The sequence below is a fragment of the Anguilla anguilla genome, chromosome 1, assembly GCF_013347855.1.
Source record: "Anguilla anguilla isolate fAngAng1 chromosome 1, fAngAng1.pri, whole genome shotgun sequence".
NCBI classification, from domain to species: domain Eukaryota; kingdom Metazoa; phylum Chordata; class Actinopteri; order Anguilliformes; family Anguillidae; genus Anguilla; species Anguilla anguilla.
The window spans coordinates 12849639-12873420 of record NC_049201.1 but is presented as its reverse complement, the minus strand read 5'-3'; the positions used below and the strand labels follow the sequence as shown (position 1 = coordinate 12873420).

General features: G+C 41.6%; 2 protein-coding genes across 4 annotated transcripts in view; both read right to left on the bottom strand.

The window, feature by feature from the left end:
- kcnk13a (potassium channel, subfamily K, member 13a) overlaps positions 1-1744 on the bottom strand; it is a 5648-nt gene extending 3904 nt beyond the window's left edge. The window contains exon 1 of the mRNA XM_035428309.1: positions 85-1744. Coding sequence (XP_035284200.1) covers positions 85-421 — 337 coding nt within the window. The 5' untranslated portion in view covers positions 422-1744. The remainder of the gene's footprint in view (positions 1-84) is intronic.
- Positions 1745-3707: 1963 nt separating this feature from the next.
- Positions 3708-23782, bottom strand: part of tdp1 (tyrosyl-DNA phosphodiesterase 1) — a 31112-nt gene continuing 11037 nt past the window's right edge. For all 3 annotated transcript variants that reach the window (XM_035380612.1, XM_035380632.1, XM_035380622.1), the window contains exons 10-16: positions 23313-23498; positions 19570-19618; positions 19377-19443; positions 18250-18357; positions 13739-13841; positions 8874-8979; positions 3708-4198 (exon numbers count right to left, since the gene is read on the bottom strand). In XM_035380612.1, the coding sequence (XP_035236503.1) occupies positions 4125-4198; positions 8874-8979; positions 13739-13841; positions 18250-18357; positions 19377-19443; positions 19570-19618; positions 23313-23498 (693 nt within the window). In that variant the 3' untranslated portion in view covers positions 3708-4124. The remainder of the gene's footprint in view (positions 4199-8873; positions 8980-13738; positions 13842-18249; positions 18358-19376; positions 19444-19569; positions 19619-23312; positions 23499-23782) is intronic.

Sequence of the window (23782 nt, the reverse complement as noted above, 5' to 3'; positions counted from 1 at the left end):
TATTCGCTCCAGAAGTTCACAAAGAATAAGCTTTCTAAAATTAAATGATAAAAAAGTCAAAGAGGAATATAAGAACAAACTTACCAATAGTTGAAACCACCGTGCCCACAAAGTAGAATGCACCGGTAAAATCCCAGCGAGGTCTGGTGGTATCAACGCGAATACCGGCGACGTTCGCTTCCTCGTAGAACCTGAGGAACTTCTCTAAATCATCTCGGCTAAGATTGTACTTGTTACTGAAATGTTCAAACCTTTGCGTCCACTTCTCCTTCGCCTGTTTCTCTTTGGGGTGCTCAAGTGCTGAAAAGACAGCGGCACCGCACAAGAGGTAGAGGATTATCAGCAGAGCCAGCATCAGGAACCTCGCGTTATCTTCATTCACCGGACCAAAACCGCAGCAACAGGCGCTTCGACAAGCCATTATGTTGTCACCGTTGAACAGGGCTGAAAGTAGCTCCGCATCATTTCAAAATCTAGACGAAACCTTTATCGATACCTTCCGCGGCTAGATTCGGAGTTAGAAAGAATGAACATCTGAAATTTAGTTTTCATTTTAACCTCCACAAAATGCCGACCGTGCTCAAGACTTCCTTCGCTTCATGTCAGAAATGAAGCATGTGAAAATGTGAAGCGACAAAACAAAAGACTATGTGACAGGAATACATACAACTCTATTTAGTTGCAATTAGGTGGACTAGTCTAGGATGTAAACCTGCCTATTATCCTGTTGTTCTCCAACGAAAAGAGTAAAAAAGGCAGAACTTTGTTTAGACTGCCTAACATTCTTGATAACGTTACCAAATGTTTTGGGTGGCTAAGTAGACCTAGCTGACTATAATATTAATGTCATCCCCACTTGTCCTGTATCCTAAGGTAATTAACGTTAGTCTAGCTAACTCATATCAACATGCATTGAATAACTGCAGTGCAAGTGAACTAAAATGGCATGGCTGAAAGTATTGGTGTCTCCATCCCTGTATTATAAATATTTTGTCAATATCTGTGTCAAGATTTAAGTTATAACAATCTACAGGAAAACACATTGCTTAATAAAAATCAAATATTATCTAGATTTCGTTTTAAAAAAAAAAATCACACCTGGAAGCTAACGCTGTAGCAAGCTACCGTTAATTTGAGGCATCACTTAGCTATCGGTCTAACGTCAGAATACTGCTGACAAGCAGCGAACAAGTTTTTGAACACCTTAAATTATTAGCTAGCCAAATTAGCATAATCGGTCCCAAAAGCCTATTTTAAAGTTAACTAAAAGTACTAGTAAACGATAGTGAATACTGCACTACCTGTGGATATTAAGAAAAACTGAATGTAAAGTTAGCTAGCAAGCTAAACGTTAGCCTCTCTGTTTTACATCGTCTCTAACCTACTGACACGACGGTCGCCTCTCAGCAACGTAATTGCATTTTGTTCGCCGTACAATATACAAATTAAATATAAACAAATCAACAGCTGATAGAATTCTTTGCATTGTCCGCACTTCCATAGTCCAGGCGATCATCCAACTCTTCAACCTGCCACTACTTCTTTAAACACCTAATGTCTGATATGAATTTATCACAGGTTACTCAACTCATTTGCCAGAAAATATCCTTCGTTTCGGTTCGTTAAAATGTAGACCTACTTTACTCTAGTAATTGTGACACGCTGATATTTTAACACGCGATATATGCGTCTTATCTCTTTGGCTCACGGAGGATTTTGGGAAGCAACTGTGAACAAACTAAGCCGCACCGTTATTTCAGTTTGACTGATTAGGCTACCGAATGGGTAGATCCAAAGGTGCGATGGGTGGTCAACAATTTAAAGACAAACTGCAACATTGTCGTCGGTCAGGTAGGCTATAGAGCCACAATATAAACTAGCCCAGTTATATCATATCATCCACTTTATTTTAGTTGCGCATGCAGGCTACACAGTATGACAAGTAAAATACTCTTCAAATACTTTATCGTACTCATTATCATGCTATTAAGCATTTAAGGCTACTTTACGTGGACTTAATTCTACCAGAACAATGAAGGATATTTTAATTGTAATCATTCATACATATAGACTTTGTCATAGTGTATACTGATATTCAATCCAACAAAATGAGCATTATAGCACGAAATCAAGCTAAATTCATACAAACACATCGTGAATGCTGAATTATCTGTCCTTCGCTGTTTCTAAACACAAGCGAGTTGCGTTTCTGCTTTGACGCATCAGTCATGAGAATATAGCAAGAAATGCGTATTTTCGTGGCCTGGATTTTTGCATCATGCAACTTCTCTTTAGAGACCAATCATAACCAGGAGACAAAGGGATCTAGACCATGGGGATGACCCGAGATAACTACAAGCTGAATTTGTTGCTTCCATTTAGTTTTCTGAAGACAGCTATTTTACATGGCCTACAATTCTAAATTACCTTCTGCTCTGTCTGTTATCTTGATCAAATTCTTGTTTTTTATATTTAACATGACACTGTTGTCAAAGGTGTTATGACTCCACGTGATCTGATATACAAAGTATTTAAATTGCGAAACATGGCAGAGCTTTTTCAGAGACCGGACATTCAGCTCTACAGTCTATCTGAGATAAAAGCCAAAGAAGCTTGGTTTTTTTCAGTGTAACATTTAAAACGACATATTTATCGTACGTTTTCTGTGATGGTATCATTTAGAAACTATGTACGTGTTACATAATCTTGCCATGGCATGTCTTTCATTTAACATCCTTAAATTTGTAAAGGCATCAGCAACAGGAAACTGATTTATTTGCACCCTGTGCAGCTTATTCCAGCTGAGATAAGTAATCAAAAAAATCATTCAAATGTTGGAGACCTGGAGTCTCACTAACAAAAAGGCAAAGTGTGAGAAACAGAGGGATATGAAGAACCCCATGAACATCATGAAAAACTCCACCCTTCATTTACACCAGTGATGCACGGCATGATCCCAACATTTGGTTTACATTCCCACGTTACAGAACAAGAATAGCATCAATGAATCTCCAACGAGGGGATCGATCTTAGATGACCTTTCAGATGGAGCTGGAGTATTTCTGTATTTAATCAGTCACAGCCCGGACTGCTTTCGGCAAATGTCACCAGTTTTTGAGGGTGACAAATACATTATTTATATCATTCCACCACCTTTGTTTAATCTTAAAATATTGAAGTATTCACACCTATTACAATTATAACCCATAAGCAACTTATATTAGAAAGTCAAATTTTTGGAAAAATACTACCCTTAGGAAAAGGTGTTCAAATATTTCTGGGAAAAAACTTTGACAGATATTCACAGACAAGTTTAAGAAAGAAAATGGTTAATTAACTAAACAGTAATTTAGAGCAACCCTGGTTTCCAATGACTACCTCTTTCTCATGTGGATGTAATAAAAAAAGAAAAGAGATATAAAAATGGCACTCAAACAACAGACAAAGCAATAAAAAAATCCTTTGTTCGCAAAAGCTCTATTCAAGTGAAGTGTGTATCATTCACAGTACTGCAGATCAGGTTGTGGTAATATATATACAGTAGCTTAAAATGGGCTTGGATAATCCAGAGTACAGCCTAAAAAGTAGTCAGTAGTATCTGTAGTCCCCAATTGACTCAGTCTCTGTGCAGACACTGTCCCATACAGTATTGGTATTGACAATAATTTGACATGCTGCTGTGAAAAAAAGGAAGAGAAATTCATCCGTTATATATGAACCAAACTATCTTTATTTTTAGTATTCTACTAATATTCTGTAGATATAAAATGGCAATCACATCAACACATGAAACCATCACAGACATGTAAGTAGGGGAGAACCAACTACAGTAGAGGCTTGGATGCTGATTACAAAGATTTATGTATTTTAGGTTAAGTACTTATCTTTGTAAACATGCCACTAAATAAGGATGCTCTAAATTAGTAAAAGCTACAGTCATAGAAAAGTTTAGCTACATCTATACATGAGCACCAGAAGTCAGGACAAAATGTCACAGTCAATACCAAAGTTGGTCTGACACAAACTAAAGGAGACATAAGTAGGGCTGTGATCTACAACCCTTCCCATCATCCTCTTCTTCATGTATACCTCCAGCCTTGTGATGTGGAGGTGGCCATAGCAGTTCATGAAGGCACCCACACATTCCCATGAGTGTCTGGAGCTTGAGTGTATGGAATATTCCAGATCCAAGGTTGATCTGGAAAAACAACAACAAAAATCTTAATTAAACTATCAGATGACTTAAAATGAAACATGCAAAAAACAATACATTGGGGAAAGTGATGTAAATGAAGTATAAAAATAATCTTCCACTGGCATGTATATTTCAAAGAGTGAAAAATCACACCCACAAAAAAAAAAAACCAGCACATAAGTTATGAAAAGACAACTATTCCTGGACAGAAAACCATCAAGGGAGGCTGACAAACCTCTGTTAATTAAGTTCCTGTATTTGTTGTAAACACTTAACTGTTAAACCACAAAACAAAAAAGGTCCAGTCTCTATTGCTTAGGTACTCAGGCCTGGAGTTGCAGAATCATTGCAGACAGAAAATAAAAACTGTGTGTCCATGGTAACCAGTAACCAGGAGAAGTGAGTTGATAAACAAAACAAAACAAAACAAATAAAACAAACTAAATGGCAGTCGGACTGATCAACAGCGTCCAAAATACATTACCAAATCAATAAACTACCGAAAAAAATGTCCAAAAGAAAAAGAACAGCAACACTTCATTATGAGAACTGGGAATCTCATCAACTGAGTAAACTGAATAAAAATGAGCAAACTGAAAAGCTGAAAACTTCAAAACGAATACAACACAGGTCGTCTGCTGGTACCTCAGCTCAGCTTCAAAGTCACAGTGAAACATAAGTTAGCGGAGTCCTAGCTACGCTATGCATATGTGAAGGAAACAACCTTTGGGGGGTGTCGGGGGCTGAAGAGTGGGAAGATGATTGAATTCACATGAAACGAGGAGGGGGAGGAACGCGTGCTGCTGCGTCAAAGGACGTTGATTGGAGAGAAACGGAAAACTGACATGCATTTGATCGACATACGCACTGCCGCACCCACTGGTACTCGATGACGTAAAATCTAAATTAAAATAGTTCTGCAGGAAGTGGGGGAAAAATACACAATTATTAGAATTTTATTACTTTTTTGGAATATGTACTTTTAGACATGTTTGTGTGGTTACTGACAATGACTAAAATAATGATAAAGCTAATTTTCATTTCACAGTGACATTAAATTAAACAGTAATATGCATTATTGTGAATATAATTAAGAACAAAGAATGTTCAGGAAGACAGTTCCTTCTTTCAAGAGATGATTCTTGTATTCAGCAATCAAATAAAATCAAGTCCAAGCGTTTTTGGTGATGGCACACTACGGTCCATAAATACACTACACCTCAACAACCGTGAAGTCTCTTGGCCATGACTTCACAAGTACAAAAACTATTTTTGTACTTTGTTCCAAATGAACTCAGGCTTACTGAAGTGAAATATTACTTCAATAAACCTATATTTTATCCATTCCATTATTCTTGTAAGAATTCAAATTCCTAAACAGTAATGTATTGTGTGCCCAAGCTGTCGTCCTCAGATTTAAAACAAAAATGAGAAGCTTAAATGAGAAGTAAGTGGAACAGGCTTGTAAAATGGAATGCTAAGTTTTCCTGTGAATGGTTTTTGGCTGCTCATGTTAAAAAGGCCATTGACAAGTATGGGCTCAATGGCATGGACTGCACTAGGAGTGTGCTGCGATGAGACAACAGTCTTAAAGGCTGTCACCACAACGATTACAGAGGTTATCACCCCACTACCACCATCAGCTCAGTCTCAGCACTCTTTAAAGGGGAGTTCCAAATGGCAAAATAAATACAATTCCCAAACTGTTAATACAATTATCTTTACAACAGCTAATTCCTTATTCCACCTTCTGTCATGTCTTGAATATACCCAGTATTCTGTAAAACTTGTAATTAAAACATCTGGAAGGTTCACTTTATGGTCTAAGGCTGTTCTAAAACCATTTGCCTAATAATACCTGGCCAATTTGTTCTGTTGAGGCTGCTTTTCTGCTATGGACATTTTGAACACCACACAAATATGGACATATATGAACAAGAAGAACACTGAAAATTTAATATTTCCATGGCTTATTCTCAAAGTGCATATCGTCACGATTTGGCATTTAAACAATCTTTTTTTTTGCCTTGTGGGAAACAAAAACAAATATAGCCAAGACTCTGATATTGAAGGAAGGGGCTCTATGATAGAAGCAGCAGTGCTTGGTTGCTATGGCTCTCGGGTGCTATTGCGGTCTTCTATTCGCTTATCAATTCTGCAGCTCTTGGCACGTGTCCTAAAAGCTTAGAATATGGTTCTATAATTAGTATCACATTCTACATCTGTGACATCACCATCTGGAAGAACATTCAAAGCGATGATTTGCTAAACTGTATGAGTCTCCTTTCGATGCTTTCTGGCTGATTGTGCTTTTCCTTTTTATGAATAAAACCAATAGGCCGGGAACTGCTGACCAAAAGAAAGCATAAGGCAAAAGAATGGTACTACTATGATAACAAAAACAGTAGCAACACCAAGAAAACGAAATTAATTTGGATTCTGCACAACATCTCTGCCTGTTCCATCAGCAGTGTTGAGTGGGGCGTCTGGAGGAGGCCTGCCAGCACTGAAGTACCACTACAGGCCCATTTCATTCAGCGGCTTTCGCCCGTTCTGTTTAACGGCTGATAATTTGTGCTGGAATTTTTATGTGCGGCTGTTCTTCAGACGACCACCGGTCGGCCAGTGGAGAAATCCTCCCGCATGCCAAAACCTGTTATGTGCCAATTCACGATACATTCAAAAACACCACCACGTCCGCCACGTCGCTGTGTCAGCAAAGGCACGAACGGGGGTGTCGATCAAAGAGAACGGACACACGCTCTCTCTAGGGAGAGCCGAAACCCTGTCCAGTTCCTGCAGAGCCGCGGCGAATGACGTCCGTCCTTAGCTGTGCTCATTTCAAAGTCAATTGTGAAGCACTCGAGAAAGGCACGACGCTCTGATCAAAATTGCGCCGCTCGCCGCCAGCTGGGTCTTGCATTCAGCAAGGGGGGGAAAAAACCGTCTCTAGGATCAAATTTGCCACTACAGAAGACCTCGAGTGTTCCCATCAGCTTAAGACACACCCCTCGGGTGAACTGCTATCATCAAGCCTCACAGGTGCTTATTTTCAGTCTCCTCCTGATTGAACGCTCTCTCTAAAAGAGCTACTGTCTGAGCAGCACATTTACTGCTAGGCTGAGCCATATATAAGGATATATATAGCACAGATACATACACAACCGGCACATCCCTGCCACCCTCCACACTGCTGAGACACCATCAGATTTGAAACTTGCTAAATATTTCTTGACATCACCCATTTTGATTGCTCCAAAGATGCTTTTCCCATCTGATTAGAGGTCACACCACTTCAGCCCATGTTTGCATCGAAGAGCAGCCTAACCTGATAGCCAGGGCTAGATATTACATTTTCTTATTAATAATAATAATAATAATAATAATAATAATAATAACAACAATAATAAAAAGATACAATATAATAAAGATACAATATGTGCATGCTACAGTCTTAAAGTGTAATGCCAATGTTCACATGCCACACATTTATTTCTTCAGCAGGATCAGGCTACCCTTTAAGTACATGCTACAAATCTGATCGGCATCGTCAAAACACCATGGTTTCATTAGGATTCATCCGAGTGACCGTATTCAGGAGACCACAATTACACGCTGTTTAACTCATCACCAGTCATCTTTAAATAATACGCAATTTCAAACAGCATCGTCTGCCCTCTTCATCATTTCTGCTCCAACAAACCAGTGCCTTTCATCTTTTTTTTTTTAGCACTGGCTAGTGTGCAATTAATGTGTAGTGTCCAATCATCTTCCAGAGTGCAAAAGAGGAGCTTCTGAACAAGGTTTTACTGATTTAGACCACATTCATTGATTGATCCCTGAGCAAATTTAGTTAATGGTCTTCACAAAGGATTGGGATTGTATTGTAAATGCTTTGATGTTGCGTACACTATCAATGTGTGTAAAAAAAAATTACAACACCACAACCCATTACATTAAAATTTCAGGAAACAATGAGAATGATTTAATTAATTGAGCTCAAAATCAAAAAAAATAAAATAATGCAGGTAGGTACTGGGGCCACATCAAGGTGGCGTCTTTCCCCAGTGATGGCTCAGGTCTGTATCAGCTTACTTGTTATGTGTCACCCAGAGGTCCACACAGGAATGGGGAAAACAAGTAGCTAGTCAGCCCAGTCAGACAGAGGGTCACTGTCGGGTGTAGCCCTAGAGGGAACCTGCAGCCCTACCTGCTTAGTTCTTCCTGCACCCTGCGCATTTCAAGGGACCCAGGTCCAAAACTACAAGCAGGGGCTACAAGAAGTTCCATCAGAATGGCTGTGTCCCTTAAGATGGTCTGGATTGAGTAAATCAAAAGTACTTCCTGGATCAGTTGAAAGCAACTTTTACTCTGATAGCCCATTCCAAAACCTGGTGAAACACAAGCATCAGCACAGGATAGGGACTATACAACAGACTTGAGGAGACTTGAGGTATTCCAGCTGTTGGTCCAGTTGCATTCCACTAGTGGACCTACAGGCTGTGGTATGGAGGCCCTCTACCTATGGCCAGAGCTGTGTGGCAACAAGCTGAAATAAGAAGGTTAGCTAGCGAACTGAAAGCACAACAAATGAATTAGACCTTTAACATGATCTCACAATGTTTGACCAACCTAATCCAAGAATTCTGCATAAATGCTTTGCGGACTTGACCTTTACCTTTGCTGCTGTAGCGCTGGGGTGGGAGATCCAAGGGCACAGGAAAGGAGGAAGAAGAGCCGGTGACAGGAAATGGGTTCTTCTGAATGGTGAACTTGGTCATGTTCTGCAAGAGTCAAAAAGAAAAGATAAGTCCAACACTGGGCGGCAATTATGATTCAACAAGCAGCACTACTTCAAAGACTCAGCTCATCACAAATTGGGACTTGGAAAAAATAACTTCATGCAAAATGTAATGCTCTTGTGAACACGGCTCAAGGGGGAAAAAAGTCACATACTAATCAAAGTAAATGTTTTCATTCTGAATATGTATAGTTAATTCACGGTTCAGGCATTGTTGAGAAGCCTACAGAAGGAAAGCCATTTCAAATCCTACACAGACACCAGACTTTGACAAATCACAAACAAGAAAAATGGAAATCAATCTTTGATCTTTTTTAAATATGTGAAATATTTTACATTCTAAAATGCTCATTTTCCATGGCCATTCCAGCTTTCAGGTCAAATTTAAGCAAGGCAAAATCATGAAATGCCAAGATGACGGACAACTAGGCAGTGCACAAATGCTTGGCCCATTCATTTTAATGAAGTGTCTGCCCTATAAAGAAAAAAAAAGGAACAAGAAGGTCCATTACAGAAAAAAAAACTGACAGCAAGTCCAGAGAACCGCTTCTTCCTCAAGGTCTCTCTGTCTAAGCAATTGATGAAACCTTTTTTCCTATTTGTGTCTATTATGGGGCTGGCTGCGATTCTACACATTTGGTGGTTAGACAATTAAACCCACAGGGCTGCTTTAAATTTAATTAAGTGGCAAGTGTACTTCACTGAGGAGTGATCGCTGAGGGTCTCCATTGAGATTCATTTGTGAGAAAGGGGAAGAAAGTCATCGTATTGGGCAAACAACACGTTTCAGCAAACAGTCAAGATGAGATACGTGAAGTACACAAGTGAGGATAACAGGGGACCCCCAAAGGGATTGGGATCATTCTGGTCAAAAACCCCTGTTTTATGAGTCTCTCCACATCACCAAACAAACCAGAAAACAAACACGGCTCAACCGGTGCACAAAAGACCCTCCGCTGGGGAAGCGAAAGCACAGGTGAAATTAAAATAGATGCCTTCCAGTCTTACGGAACGCATTTCGCAGTAGCCCCGGGGAGACACGAAAAAAGCATGAATGAGGCTTTTCGGTGTGGAAGACAAAACATTACAGGTAACGTGGATGGGTTTTTATTCTCAAGAATATAAACAGCAAAATGTTTCCACTGAAGAAGTGGGGCAACATGATTGCGAGTCAGGGATATGACTGCCTGCGCTTAATTCACACCGCGCTCACGCCATACGAGCAGAAATATGCAGACTTCTTGACATTCCGTGACATTCACAGCTTCCCCCCTGGTCTGCATTCTTTCCGGTACTGACAGTGGTACAGGCTCCAGCACAAAGAGCAGGGGCCATTTTCTTTCACTACAGAACACAGAAAAGTTCTTCCATAGGAGGACTCCCACTGCTTGCAATTAATCATTTTCTAGAACTATCCAAGTTCCAGTGAAATATCCCAGGGCTGATTTAATTAAGGCTTTGTCTAGACTGCTGGCCTTTCTGTTCAAATTGAATTTGTTTTTCAAATCTGATCTGTTTAGACAAGAATAATTTTACAAGTGGCCAGACTGGATTCATGTGTATAGACACATTACATTTTAACATACAGTACATGTAACATAACATAACATAACGATGAGAACAGGCCACTCAGCCCAACAATGCTCGCCATTTTCCTACCACTGAAGTGTACATAGTGCTTAGGTTACTTACAAACTAGATAAGCATCTAGCACCATATCAAGTCTGGGCTTGAAAACCCCCAGAGTTTCTGCCTCTACTACAAGACCTGGCAAGCTATTCCATGCAATGACTACAATTTGTGTGAAAAAATACTTCCTATCTGTGAGGAATTTACTTTTTTGCTAATGTCCATTTATGCCCGGGCCCTTGTTCGACTAACAGAACTCAACCAGAAATGTCACTTATTTATTATCTTATCTTATTTCGGCAATTAATTGAGGATGCAAGTCCACACTGAGTCACTTCTGTAGGAGTAAGTTAATTTTGGTAGGAGCAAGTACTAGAAAAAAGTAATTTGAATTAAAGGTTATGGAATACGCTCTCATTGTTGCTCTACAGTTGCTGCATCACAAAAATAAAAACATTTTATTGGAGGGAGAATAGTGTGAAGCAGTTAATATAACATAATTTGACTCAGACAGTATTACCAAGAAACAAATATAAAATCTGGAGACAGCACGACAAAAAAAAAGGTTTAAAAAATGAGTGAAAACACCAGAACAATCTGAATCCTTTGCATCACCGACAGGAATGCAATCCGAAGTGTAGTCATTTCTCTGAGAATGCGATCGAAGTGAGCAGGAGCAGGTAATTAATAGACTCAGCAGGGTGTGCACAGTAATGGCATATGGAGCATGAAACAACCAAATTAAGGTATCAATCAACCACACAATTTATTTGCCGAAGCGCTGGCTGTTTAGATGGTAAATGAGCTCGAGCATTTTGAATTAAGATTTAAACAGTGTGTGTGGATTCTGCATATGTTTGCAGATCTAAATGGTTTGCAAGGAAGAGAAAATAAGTTCACACGCACACACAGAACACACACACACACACACACACAAAGTAAGTTGAATGTCATAACAACATTGCACATCATTAGAATTTACCCAAAAGCACATTTGTGTTGGTAAAGCCTAAATGCAGTACGTACAGGGCACAAAAGAAGCCATGTAATTATTTTTGCCCATAAGGAAAATAATTTTGATAAATTAATGGCACACAGAAAAACAACCAATAAATATCACACTGACTTGACAAATTGCAAATGCAGTGACATATGCCTACAGTCAGTGGACAATAAAATGGCTGTACAATCCCTCAGCTAGGGGTTCCGGTTGCTCTATATGGAGTGGAGCGTACTCCTACCATGGTTTGCATACACTCATATTTGTGAATATATACTCAATATTTGCCAGTAGCCGTGCCACCTTGTCCCTGCTCCTGCCAAAACGGCCACCTAATCATCCCGCAGTTTCATCGGCTAAAAACTGTTCTCTCCCTCTGCACCTCCGCGTGATAATGTGCGGTGAGCGTTTATGTGCAAAATGGCTGCCGTGCATCACCCAGGTAGGTGCTACACATTGGTGGTGGTTAAGGTGAGTTTCCCTTTCATGACTGTGAAGCGCTTTGAGTCACTAGCCGGTGAGAAAAGTGCCATATAAATGCAAGGAATTATTAATTATGAAAGGTGCCTCAGCCAGTGCTTTCCACTTCTACTTCTAAGAATGAGCACAGAGTTTCTCATGGAAGTGTGGTGCTGGATTCTCACTCCAAAACACCAAACTCATGCAGACTCCATCCGCATCTAGGATGCACGATTGCACAATGCACTCATACATGACTTAACAATTGATATTTCCCCTTTTTCCATAAAGTGGTAATGATTTTTATTACCATTTAAGATTAGTTAAAATATGAAATAAATTCCAATAATGATAGACTTGACTGGCTTGATTTGGAATCATTCTTGCATGAAGTGAAGCATGTTCTGTTGAGGATAGGTAATGCTGACAGGAATGAATATCGGTTTGGTTTGTTCCAAAACAGACTGCTACAAGCACTTCTTGAGGGACAGATGTTAGCTGGCTAGCAACCTCTATCGAGAGTTAGATAGAAAACTTGTGTGAAAACAGTAGTAGATTGGATAGCTTGCTTACATGGATAACAATGTGCACTGTTGGGTATTGTTAAAATATGCATGTACTTCAGGGTCAAGCAAAGCAAGGTTAGCAGTTTATCATTTAATGGGCTGTTCCCACAGAAGGGCCCTACCTCATTACTCTTCTCCGGCTGCTCTGAATTACACAGACAGTAGCAGGTGAAAGGGCTCCTGTTCACTGTTCAAGCAACAGCCTTCTGAACCTGAACCCTGTACACTGAGACAGTGGAACAGCGAACAGCCACACTCTGCTCCAGCAAGCCCCTTTTCACCTTTAATTGCTCACTCCATGCTGTCAAGAGTTCTGCTACCTTTCTGGCCCTGGCCGCTGCTTAATTTTTAAATCTGGCCAAAAAAAAAAAATCCAGACAACACAAAGCCTACAGGCAGAATGGAAATTACTGTACAAAGGCTTTTATGAGTGAAGCTGAACGATAATAACAGAATTCATTCATTCACTGGTGACATTACACCAATGATAATCTGTTCAGAAACCATTACTACATCAATCATTGCTCATTCAGCTATTCTGTGGCACTCAAGCAAATACCTGATTTTGCCCTGCAGGAAGTGAGACTGTCGAGTGCTCTGAAAGCTTTCGGGTCGCACATTCGTTCAGACACATGCTAAACCCCCATATAGGCCTACATCTCACTCAAGTGTTTGATCACTCCAATGTATCATGATGGTTGCAATTTTACACACCAATCAGCATGAGAATATGAAGCGGTGTGCTCTTTTATGAGGAATACAGGGATTCCACTGGTCTTGGTTTGCAGCTGAAGACAAAACACAAAAAGTATCATTTTTGCCATACCTTTCCTTTCATTCAAAGAGGATGAGACTGTTGCTTAGCAACTTCTGAAGTCAGACTAAAACCCATCTTTTCAAGAAGGACAAATTAGTCTGCTAGAGCGTGGATACGGCTCATGAAAGCGTTCTTCCGTTTTTATTATCTGAGAAAAAGTTAAGTGATCACTCAGGCAGCAGAAGCCTGAGATGTGCACGCCCACCGTGTTGAGTGACAGGTGAAGAGCACACCTGCCTGCACTAAAGGCCCAGTCAAAGAGAATACTCACAAACGCTGAAGGCAGGTAGAGCACGCCGAGCTCATACGAGCGCACCATGATCTGAGTGTTGTTCTTCTCCAAGGCACCCCAAGCGGCTTTTGACAAATTGGCACTAGAAAGGAAAGACAGGGTAACATTTCATCACGCCCCTGAAGGCAAAACCCACTTACATTTCTCTGTCGACACGAATGAAGGTGGTTAGCCATGTTATATACATGTCTTTGAACTGCAATCAGTTCACAACTAAGACTGTGAGCAATGGAAAACTGAACGCTGATATCACACCAATTAAATAGTTCCAAAAGGATAGTACAACTATTCATTTTTTTTATTTGTTCATGGCAGAAATACCTACTGAGAGATTAATGCCAAATTCATAAACCAACAGAAATTGAGCACCAGCCTTGTATTTTCCATATTCAATATAAAGCACTTTCAAGGTTTTTTTTGAGGACCTGTGGGAACACGGAGAGAATAAATAATGGATCGTTTCATTTCAGGGAAAAAAGGAGGGAGATTTCCTCACTCGCCATGTCACTGCTCCACATTTCCTCTGGCCTTTTCCAGACCATGACATGCTGTGCTCCGTCCCCCTCACCCCCTGCAGACAATCGGAGATGGTCATCACACCTGGCTCAAACAGGGTTATTTCCATAATTATCCTCGTGTCCTTGCGGCTGCTTCTCTGTAGCGCACCAACTCGCTTCACAAACTGGCTTGACTACGATTCTGTATTCATAATTACACTGGAGTTTATATATGAGACCTTTAACAGCTCACAGCATTCTTTTTTTAGATTTTGTACAGGTTCTGAAACACGGGGAGGTTTTTAAACTGGAGCTTGACTGTTCCAGAGAAAACGGCCAGCCCCCCTCCACATCAGCAGGAGTTCGAGCAGATGACGTGACAGTGATGGCAGCAGCTTGCGTTTACATTCGTCCGAGGGTCTTCAAGAGCCTCATGAGGTGGCGCGGGTTACGCATTTCACCCGTCACCCAAATGGCTGAGAGTGCATTGTACAGCAGGCGATGCTGGAGAGGCAGGGGATTAATGAGCTATCTGGACTGGATAAGATCAGGTGACCTGAATGAAAGAACGTGATTGGGCCTGCAATCTCCTCAACTCTCTACAACGTCACAGAAATGTTAGTAATCACTCAAAGCCAGGATCCAGGTTGAACCACTGACTGATGTCACCACCTGCCTACTCAAGAGTTAGTCATTTGACCAGAGTGGATTGCATGGCGGTATGGATACTCTGGTTTATGGCTAAAGCACTGCACACTCAACAGTGCCCTCCAGATGAACCCCAAATGTTCACATCAGCTGAGTTTCGTTGCAGTATCCGCGCAGCGATAATCCCGAAAGTTGGTGAGCACAAGTATGTGAGGACGGGTCCACCGGAAAAGCTGTAATACGTCACTAATGGTGTAGTGTGGGAGGTTCTGAGAAGTGCCAATCAAGGCTGCAGCTGTGGGCTCCGGTTGTGTCAGCCACAATTGCCTCTCATCTGACACAGGTTGCTATCGTCACGATAGAGAATATAAAATCCAGGCCAGTGGGCAGTGGGTTGAGTTCTATTACTCTGTCCACTCTAGCCTCAACCAGTCTCTACTGTTCCATCTCTTTCTTGTGCGTCCTATTAAACAGGACACGGTACAGGGAATATTTCTACTTATTAATAGGACACATTTTGTTCAGCAGAAACACAACAAGGTGTCAGCTGGGAAAACAACACAGGCTGGACTGAAAAATCCCTCTAATGGGACTTTGTGTACACAAACACGATACTCTGTCAATTGATGAATGTTGTGCTTTAGTATGACTCAGCACGCACAGTGTTGTGGAAACTGCATTCAGTGCATCACCAATCCTGTCAATAGAACAACACCTGTGATAAAAAGCTACTAAACCACTGGCACACTTGCAGAGTTACTTAAGCCGCGTTTCGACCAAAATTACCCGGAACTTTCAGTCCCAGGAACTACTTTACCAGGAACTAAAAGGTTCCTTCAGCCAATGGTTGTCTGCGTTTCCACCGGGGTCTAAAGTACCGCGAAGATTAGGCAAATTAGCCCACTGACGTTGTCGTCGGTCCATCTGTCATATGATTTCTTCTGTAACCCCATACTACCACCGAAGTAGCCTACATTATTTTCTAATAACCGGGACAGCCCGGAGGGGTTATTCCACTTATATACAACGGGTTACCAACAATGACTATATATGGTTACTTTTGTATTTATTGATTTTCATATATCCTCTCAAACACATTCATTAACAGCAGAAAACATGCACACGTTGTAAACAATTTGCTGTTTTATTACTTTCTCGTCGTCAATTCCATATAGGCTAATCGCAAAATGACTAGAATGAATAGAACGAAAACTCGGACTTGCGTGAAAATGTAAATTAGTAGTGGTACAGCCACCGTTTGCTTTCCTTCGAAGTTACTGCTAGCCGAGCAGCGAAGTGTGCCCTCCAGATGCGAACCATGCACCATAAATGAGTCCATAGTCTTCCTGGTCTTTTCGTGGAATTGAAAAATGGCAGTAAAATTGAGTAAAATGACGGCAGTCTGAAAAAGCTAAAGGGAAGATTACTAGAATTAACCTGTTATTTTACCCGGATAAAAAGTGCGGAAGGTGATTTCCAGTTTGCTTGTACTGGATCACCAATGTTAATTATGCAGAACTACCGCATACCTCACATAACTGTATCAAACGTTTTGAGTCAATTACAACGGGCTAACAAAGAAAATCCGGAAGAAAATATTCAGCAACCGAATTAATCCGTTTGAATGTTTTGGTAGCCTACGTAATATGCTGTCCCAGCACGAATGCTTAGCATTTTATAAAACTAAATACTAAAGCAAGAAAAGAACAGAAGAGCACACGTTATAATTCCAAGACGTTGACAGGCTATAACCAAAAGTAGGCTACTGCGCCGCATAACATACAAGTTTGATTTGAAGTTATTATGAAAATAAATTGGTTTTCCGCTGCATATTTTCAAACATGGCGGGTAATGGCGGAAAATAAATACAACACAAATGCTACGAGTACTCGACCAATCAGAAATGTTCAGCGCTGCAAGCTCCACCCAAAAGGTTCCTGTACTTTCGGAAAGTACTACCCCACGAGCAGGAACGTTTTGGGGGGTAAAACAAAGCCCCCAGAACTAAATTTAGACCCTAGATCCTGCGGTGGAAACGCACTGAGTTCCTCAAAAGGTTCCTAGTTCCGGGGTATAGTTCCTGCGGTGGAAACGCGGCTTTAGATAGGAACTCACAAATCTTTGTATATCGCCATCTAAGTTTCTTCCACAACCATCGAGGCTGACACCACTTTGCTTTGCATTTTACCCATTTATAAAGAATGGCCACCAGAACTCTTTTTATAGCACCATCATTTTTAGCAGGTGAAGTTTATGGGCTTGCTGGTTTCAGATCAGATTGCCTTGGAATTACCTGTACAATAATTATTTTGTTGGACAGAATCACATGTACATTCCAAATGCAATTGGCATTTACATTATGTTGGTATGGAACACTTTTATAAGTATGGCTGACCTGTATATTTCTAAAATTATTTGTATGGTTTTCCCCAACACCTCTCCTTAAAGTGGAGGAGGTGAAGGACTTGGCATTTCTATATGCTAATGATATCATTTCTGCAGTCGACTGGACTGGGTAAGTCAGCAGCATTGGTACAAGGAGTTGTGCATTGAGTTGATACCTGAACAGTGCCTTTATGAATATATACACATAATGCATGGAATAGTTTACTAGTGAAAACAGACTAACTGGAAAATTCAAGACCCAGTGCAACAGTAGATGTCCTCCTGACAATCATGAATACACATGTCAAAACTGACTGAATGAAACTTTAGGTCTCTTATTTGCAGCTACATAATCTGAAAGTCTAATGACCGATCTCTCTTTTTCTCTGGCTAATTCGCTCATGACAAGGACCTGCAGTGAAGGCCAGACACTTGGCTTGGAATACAGACAGTAATTTACTCAGCAAGAGCATTTGCCCAAAGAAACGCCAGACTATTTTGACACCTAAGCACAGAGTGTGTTCCATACAGCCCAAAATGGAATCGTAAAAAAGCCAGGAGCAGTGGGTATAACTATCTAAGTATAGAGGCAGACAGATTATGCAGACACGTTCTGGAACAAAAGCTTCCAGAGAGCACGCCGTTCCCTTATGCTGAGCAACTGTAACTGTGATATCGTCGCTATCCAGCGTGACGAGAAAACGAAGCTGTGAGACGAGTGCAGAAGAGAGGGGCTGCTGATCCCGCTGACAGAATCACTTATTTCCATTCAATTTAGTCTTATGTGCCTTAGCGGAAGAGCCAAGCCAGTCGCTTCGGGGAAGAATTTCAAACAGGCCTAGTCCTCTAAATGAAGACCACAGGACTGAGAAGCGCGCCTGCGGGGACCTGTGTGATGTAGTACCGGGAGCGCTGCTAGTACGACGCTCTGGTACTAATCCCCCACGCGGCGGCTCGTACCTCGTGACGAGGAACCAGGCCAGCTCTGTGAAGTCGGGCGATGTCCTCATGTAGGTTTTGATGTGGGGCATGGCGTGGCTCCTGCCTGAACTCTCCGATGACCAGCGGCTAGAAAAAAGGAAACGAGATCACAAAGAGACGAACACAAAGCCTGCCACAGACCCGCGGCTCGGGGTGGGCTTTCAGCGAAAACAGGAACAAAGGCACATTGATAAAATAGAGCGCTAGCCAACAACATTTCAAACCTTTGGGAATCAATTTATGATTAGGAAACAGGATTTGACGTTGACATTCCGACTGTAAATTTTCAATTTCAGCTCAATGTTTATTGCTTGCTTGTCAAAAATCTCTCATTTTATCTATGATATACATGGTGTCATTGGGGCATGACACAAATAAGACTGTTTCAGAACAGCTGTGCCTGCAGCAGTCACCTGTCACTCACTGCGTGCTGAGCCTAAGACCACTGCCACTTTCACTCAGTCCCCATCATCACCCCATTACACTATTGATTAAGATTGCCCAGGGATCCAGACTAACATTTCACATTGCCAGAAAGCTTATCAGATGGTGGCACAAGCACCTGATTTGGTGGCACCATTTTCCCCACCGCGGTATAGCACAATAGAAATAATGCGTATCATCGTAGAAATGTCTGAATTGGCCTTTACCGTCAGACATGTGGACAATTACAATGAAATTAAAGGAGAGATCCTAAAAATGAAATAAGGTGCAACAGTGTTTAATATTAAAGTGAACTGAGTGCAATTAATTGCAAAACTGAACTGCCACTGAGAACATTTGTAACATATTTTTTCATGAAAGCATATTTCAAAATGCCCCAAATGACTTACAAAATAAAAAAAATTAAAAATCAGTAACTTTCAGAGAATATAACAGAAACATAACTTACTGTTGGCAAAAAAAAAAAAAAATCTGACATTGTGGGGAGGGGAGGGGAGGAGTAGCTAGCAGAACGCGACCATTCAGTCGCAGTCTGGAGCCCTGTTAGCTCACTGGGCCGTCATGTTCATGTTCTGATCACAGCGCGTGACCCCGCAGATTCAGTGCGGGGGTCGGGGAGCGAGGAGGATGTGTAAATAAGAGCACGGGAAGGGAGAACTCACTGGAAGTAGGAGTGGAGCCACAACTGCCTCTGGGCTGTCTGTATGCTGTAGGGGAGAGATCCCCCAGCTGGAGAAACAGATGAAAGCGTGAAAACTGGGCCACCGCGAGCCCGGTGGATATGATGAAAAGAGCACTTTCATTACTTGCCAGGCTACCGTGTGTGCAGGATTACTGTATGCGACATTAACCCACCTGGGTATCCTTCCAGACTGGTCCTCACATTGTCCACTGTGGGATAGACCTGCATGAGAAGAAAAACATCTCCCTCTTATCCATGCTCAGCACTTCCCTGCGAAACTGAAGCTCCAGGTAAAAAGGGCTTTTCTGTTGTCTTCAGGGCTTCCGGTCCATACCCCCAGCCCAGTTACACTGCCACCCTCAGGTACTGCTAGCAAGTCCCCGTGTACAAAACAAATGTCCTCTCATAAGACATGAGAGAATACTGTATCTACCCGACTGTATCCCCAATGCACTGAGATGATCAACTGTATACAAATGCATTGTTTAAAAATGTTAATGCTATAAAAAAGGACTTGCGAAAGCACACAACTAATGTAGCAGAAAATATGTATCTAATATACCAAACAAGAGAATCTATGTGTGAGATAATGATAAGAATAATAATAATAAAGTTATAGATGTAGAGATGATAATAAAGTTTTATTTTGTTAAGTTGTGCAGCATCATTATTTACAGCTGAAACATTTTCTTTCTTTCCTCCCACGCTTGCTTTTTCACCACCCACGCTTATTTCTAACTTAAGCCCTTGGCTTTTAACTGGCAGTATACCGCGTGATTACCATACACAATTAGCTTGCATTATAGATACACGCTGCAGAACATGCTTATTATAGGCCAGCGTGATAACAAGCAGCAGCAGTTACTGCATGTGTGTAATTATAAAAGATGTCAAATGAACCACATATTTTTTCTATCCATAAAGAACATAGAACTGAGCATGCTATATTACAATGGAATATTACACCATAATTAAAATGAGACAAGGATGAAATCTTTGAGAAAGATCTGACCGACCATCACCAACTAATATACATCAAGTCAGATGTGTCAGACAGAGGCACAATTAACACTCGCGTGGATTGAAAGAGTTGTGACTTTACAACCTCGCATTTGAGACATTCGACACGCCTTATTAGAAAGCACAGTGGAAAAAACGACATGCTTTTAAAACAGCGACTCGCCATTGGAAACGCAACAGCCAATAAAACAGTTGGCACTGTGAGTTGCCATAGATTTAACACTGACGTTTCAAGCCGAGGTCCAGTAGGGAAGATCCACAGGCAGCTGTAAATCTGTAAATTTGTTTCAGTCTCTAGAGACAAGCATATTTTAAAACTGTCTTCATCTCCGAAAACTAGAACAGAAAAAAGTGGATGGACAAATTCAAATTCAGTGCTGACCGAAAGACAAACCGTATGTTCTAAACAAACCTAGGAGGACTGTGAAGCCAGACAAGCTAATAAAAAATGATTCATTCTCCTTTTATCCACTGCCTCCCCATGTGAAACGGTCATTTGTAAATGCAGACAACACTTCAGCATCCTCCACGGGAACAAGAGAAGCCACACAGCGGCGTGCGCTTTCCCCCAAACGTCTGCGGCCAGCGCTGATGCCCCCCGACACGCCGAGCCGCGCGGGAGGTCTACGCGGCTGACCCGGCTGGCGCAGGCAGACGGCAGGGAGCCCGGCGGACGGGCGGGTCCGTGTCGCGGGGAGGAGGGCAGGGCAGGGCACGGCCTGCTGCCCGAAATCCGCCCGCACCGGGGGCACGGCGCCGAGGACAATCACACGCCGCCCTCCCGGGGGACCGCGGGCCACAGCTGGCGCCGGCGCGGGCGGGGCCGGCTCCGGTTCGGACCGCACGGCGCATTACAGCCGTAATGGGGAGGACCTCATCTGGACCGCTGCTCAGGAGCCCCGTGCCAAAGCCACTTATCTGTGCTGCTTAGTGAAGGAATAATGCACTGAAAGGCTTTCAATAGCCAAACAGACCGACACATATAACTCAATCACCTGTACAAAGTGCACTTTCTTTTTCTACATGCACCTGCTTAGGCAAATAAGTTCAACAAACAAAAGAGAACTAAAAGTACACTGCAACAATACAACCCCCCCCCCCCCCCCCCCCGCGATCCACCATCACAATCTGTCCTTCCCCATCCTCCAGCCGCTCCCCCCACCCTGTTCTGCAATTGCAGTCTCTCCCTCCACCCCCCCAGGTCCACAGTCGGAATTGTCAGCACACCCCCTGGCTATTTATAGTTCTCGGTCCCTGTCAACATTGAGACAGAAAAAGAACATCCCGATCGATATGCATCATCTGATTAAATGCCATCAGTCAGGCACATACATGAGGAAGAGCAAAGGAAGAATGTAACCCCAAATAAAATGACAGGAAAGAACAATCGCCTATTCTGTTGTTTCTGGTCAACCATTAGAAATGAAGTTTTTTTTTTTGTACTTTCAAATAAATGCACTGCATTCATAGTGTGGACTGGTTGAACATGATTGATATTCTATTGTACTCTCGTGAAAACACAAAAATTGCAAATCTGTCATACACTTTATATGGCATGAAATCTTTATAGCATTTAACACCTAGTATTTCCACTGCAATAAATCCAACTGATGGCTGGTGGAGACAAAGTGTTACTATGCACAGGAGGGCCACGGGCAGAGCTTTCTACAAAAAAGATTTAAAGAAACACTGCATGCATTTCTAGAATGAGACAATATAACAAGACAAGAACCTCATTACGCTGTAGTGGAACACCATAAGAGTTCTGTATGACTATTATTTTGTTCCTGACTTTAGTGGGTACAGGTTCAATGGCTAGATCGTTTTGTTCCTGATCAAACTATTGTGGTGATGTTTCTTCATGAAAGTGGTATGCCAGGTCATGACCTTCCCCTTACACAATAATGAACTGTCTTCACACTTGTGTATTGCCACTAACAGAAATGGTCATCTAACAATTATTTCAATTCAAATCTGCCTTTTTTCCCCCTCAGAAAAAGGGTGCATCTAATTAAGTAAACAGCTCCCAATTAAATAAACCCTGTCGTTGTTATATGTGAAAAAAATACGTATGAAAAATGACTAACACTGCTCTTTCAAAAAATGAAATAGACTGGAAAAGATTTCACACAGCCTCCTCAGTATCTCTCAGTTCATACTCAGACCACTAATAGACCACTCTTATTCACCATTTTTATTCCGGACAGAAGGAAGGTGTGTTCAAAGGTGTTAACAACTACGGATCTATGGAGTCAGATGTATGTCAGACAGAGGCACGGTGTTAAAATAAACAAAAATGGAGAATGCAAGAGTAAGGCAAATGCATTTGAGTTGCTGCCAAATAGATCTGAAAAGCTCTAGAGGCGACCTTCAAACTAAAAACACTGAAAAATTGAGGTTTTGTAATTACGCACACAAAATAACTGCTGGAAATAAAAGGCATACAAAACAATGTATGTTCATAAATCTGACAATAACTTTTTCCAGACCTTCAACTGACCATTTATAAATGCGGACATAAATTAGAGAACCAGTTTGCAGAAACTCCATGGCAGCAGTTACTATGGTGAAGCTTTTACCCATTATGTTACATGCAGACGTGTCTACCAAGCATCCCAAAAGTCATAATTACACTTCGTACAAAAGGTGTAATTTATTTACTCACTTCCCCAAGAGTCAAAGGCTATGCAAGCAAAACCTCAGGTTTCAGGTGTTCATCTCTTCCTTAGCTTATACTGATGTTAGAATAGCGAACATAACATCGACAAGAAAGGAGGTGACTGATCATTTCGTAGAAAAAATATACTGCACCAATTCCAAACCTGATGATAAATATTGAGCCTTGCAAACGACACCCATAGGTTACTTTGGAGTCTTAACGGCATAAGGTACTCACCAGGTGCATTGTGGTCTCTGAGCCGGCGGAAGATTTCTTGGCTGACGCAAGAGTCGCCAAGGTCTGCTGGAACTCCATGGCCAGCCATTTTGTCTTATCGATGCCCATGGAGCCGATGCTGGAGAACTGGCCTATGATAGGCCAGGATTCCTCTCCAAGGATAGGCCTCGTGTTCTCACGCAAAAGCTTAGGAAAAACAACAAAAGAGAACAAGAAAAACAACTTGTGCTTGGCAGTCCGCTGCAGTGTGGATGCAGTGAACAGCACGATGGAGAACAGGGGTGGGCAAATCCGGTCCTCGAGGGCCAGCGTGTATGCTGGTTTTTGCTTCCACCAATTACCCTGGCTAAATGAGCTAATTGCCCATCTACATCAACACGGGCACACTTGTAGATTAGAACACAGTAAAAAAGGTTCTTATAGTTACACAAGAGCAGTCTTCAGCTGTCAATCAAGTTCTTATCAAGCAA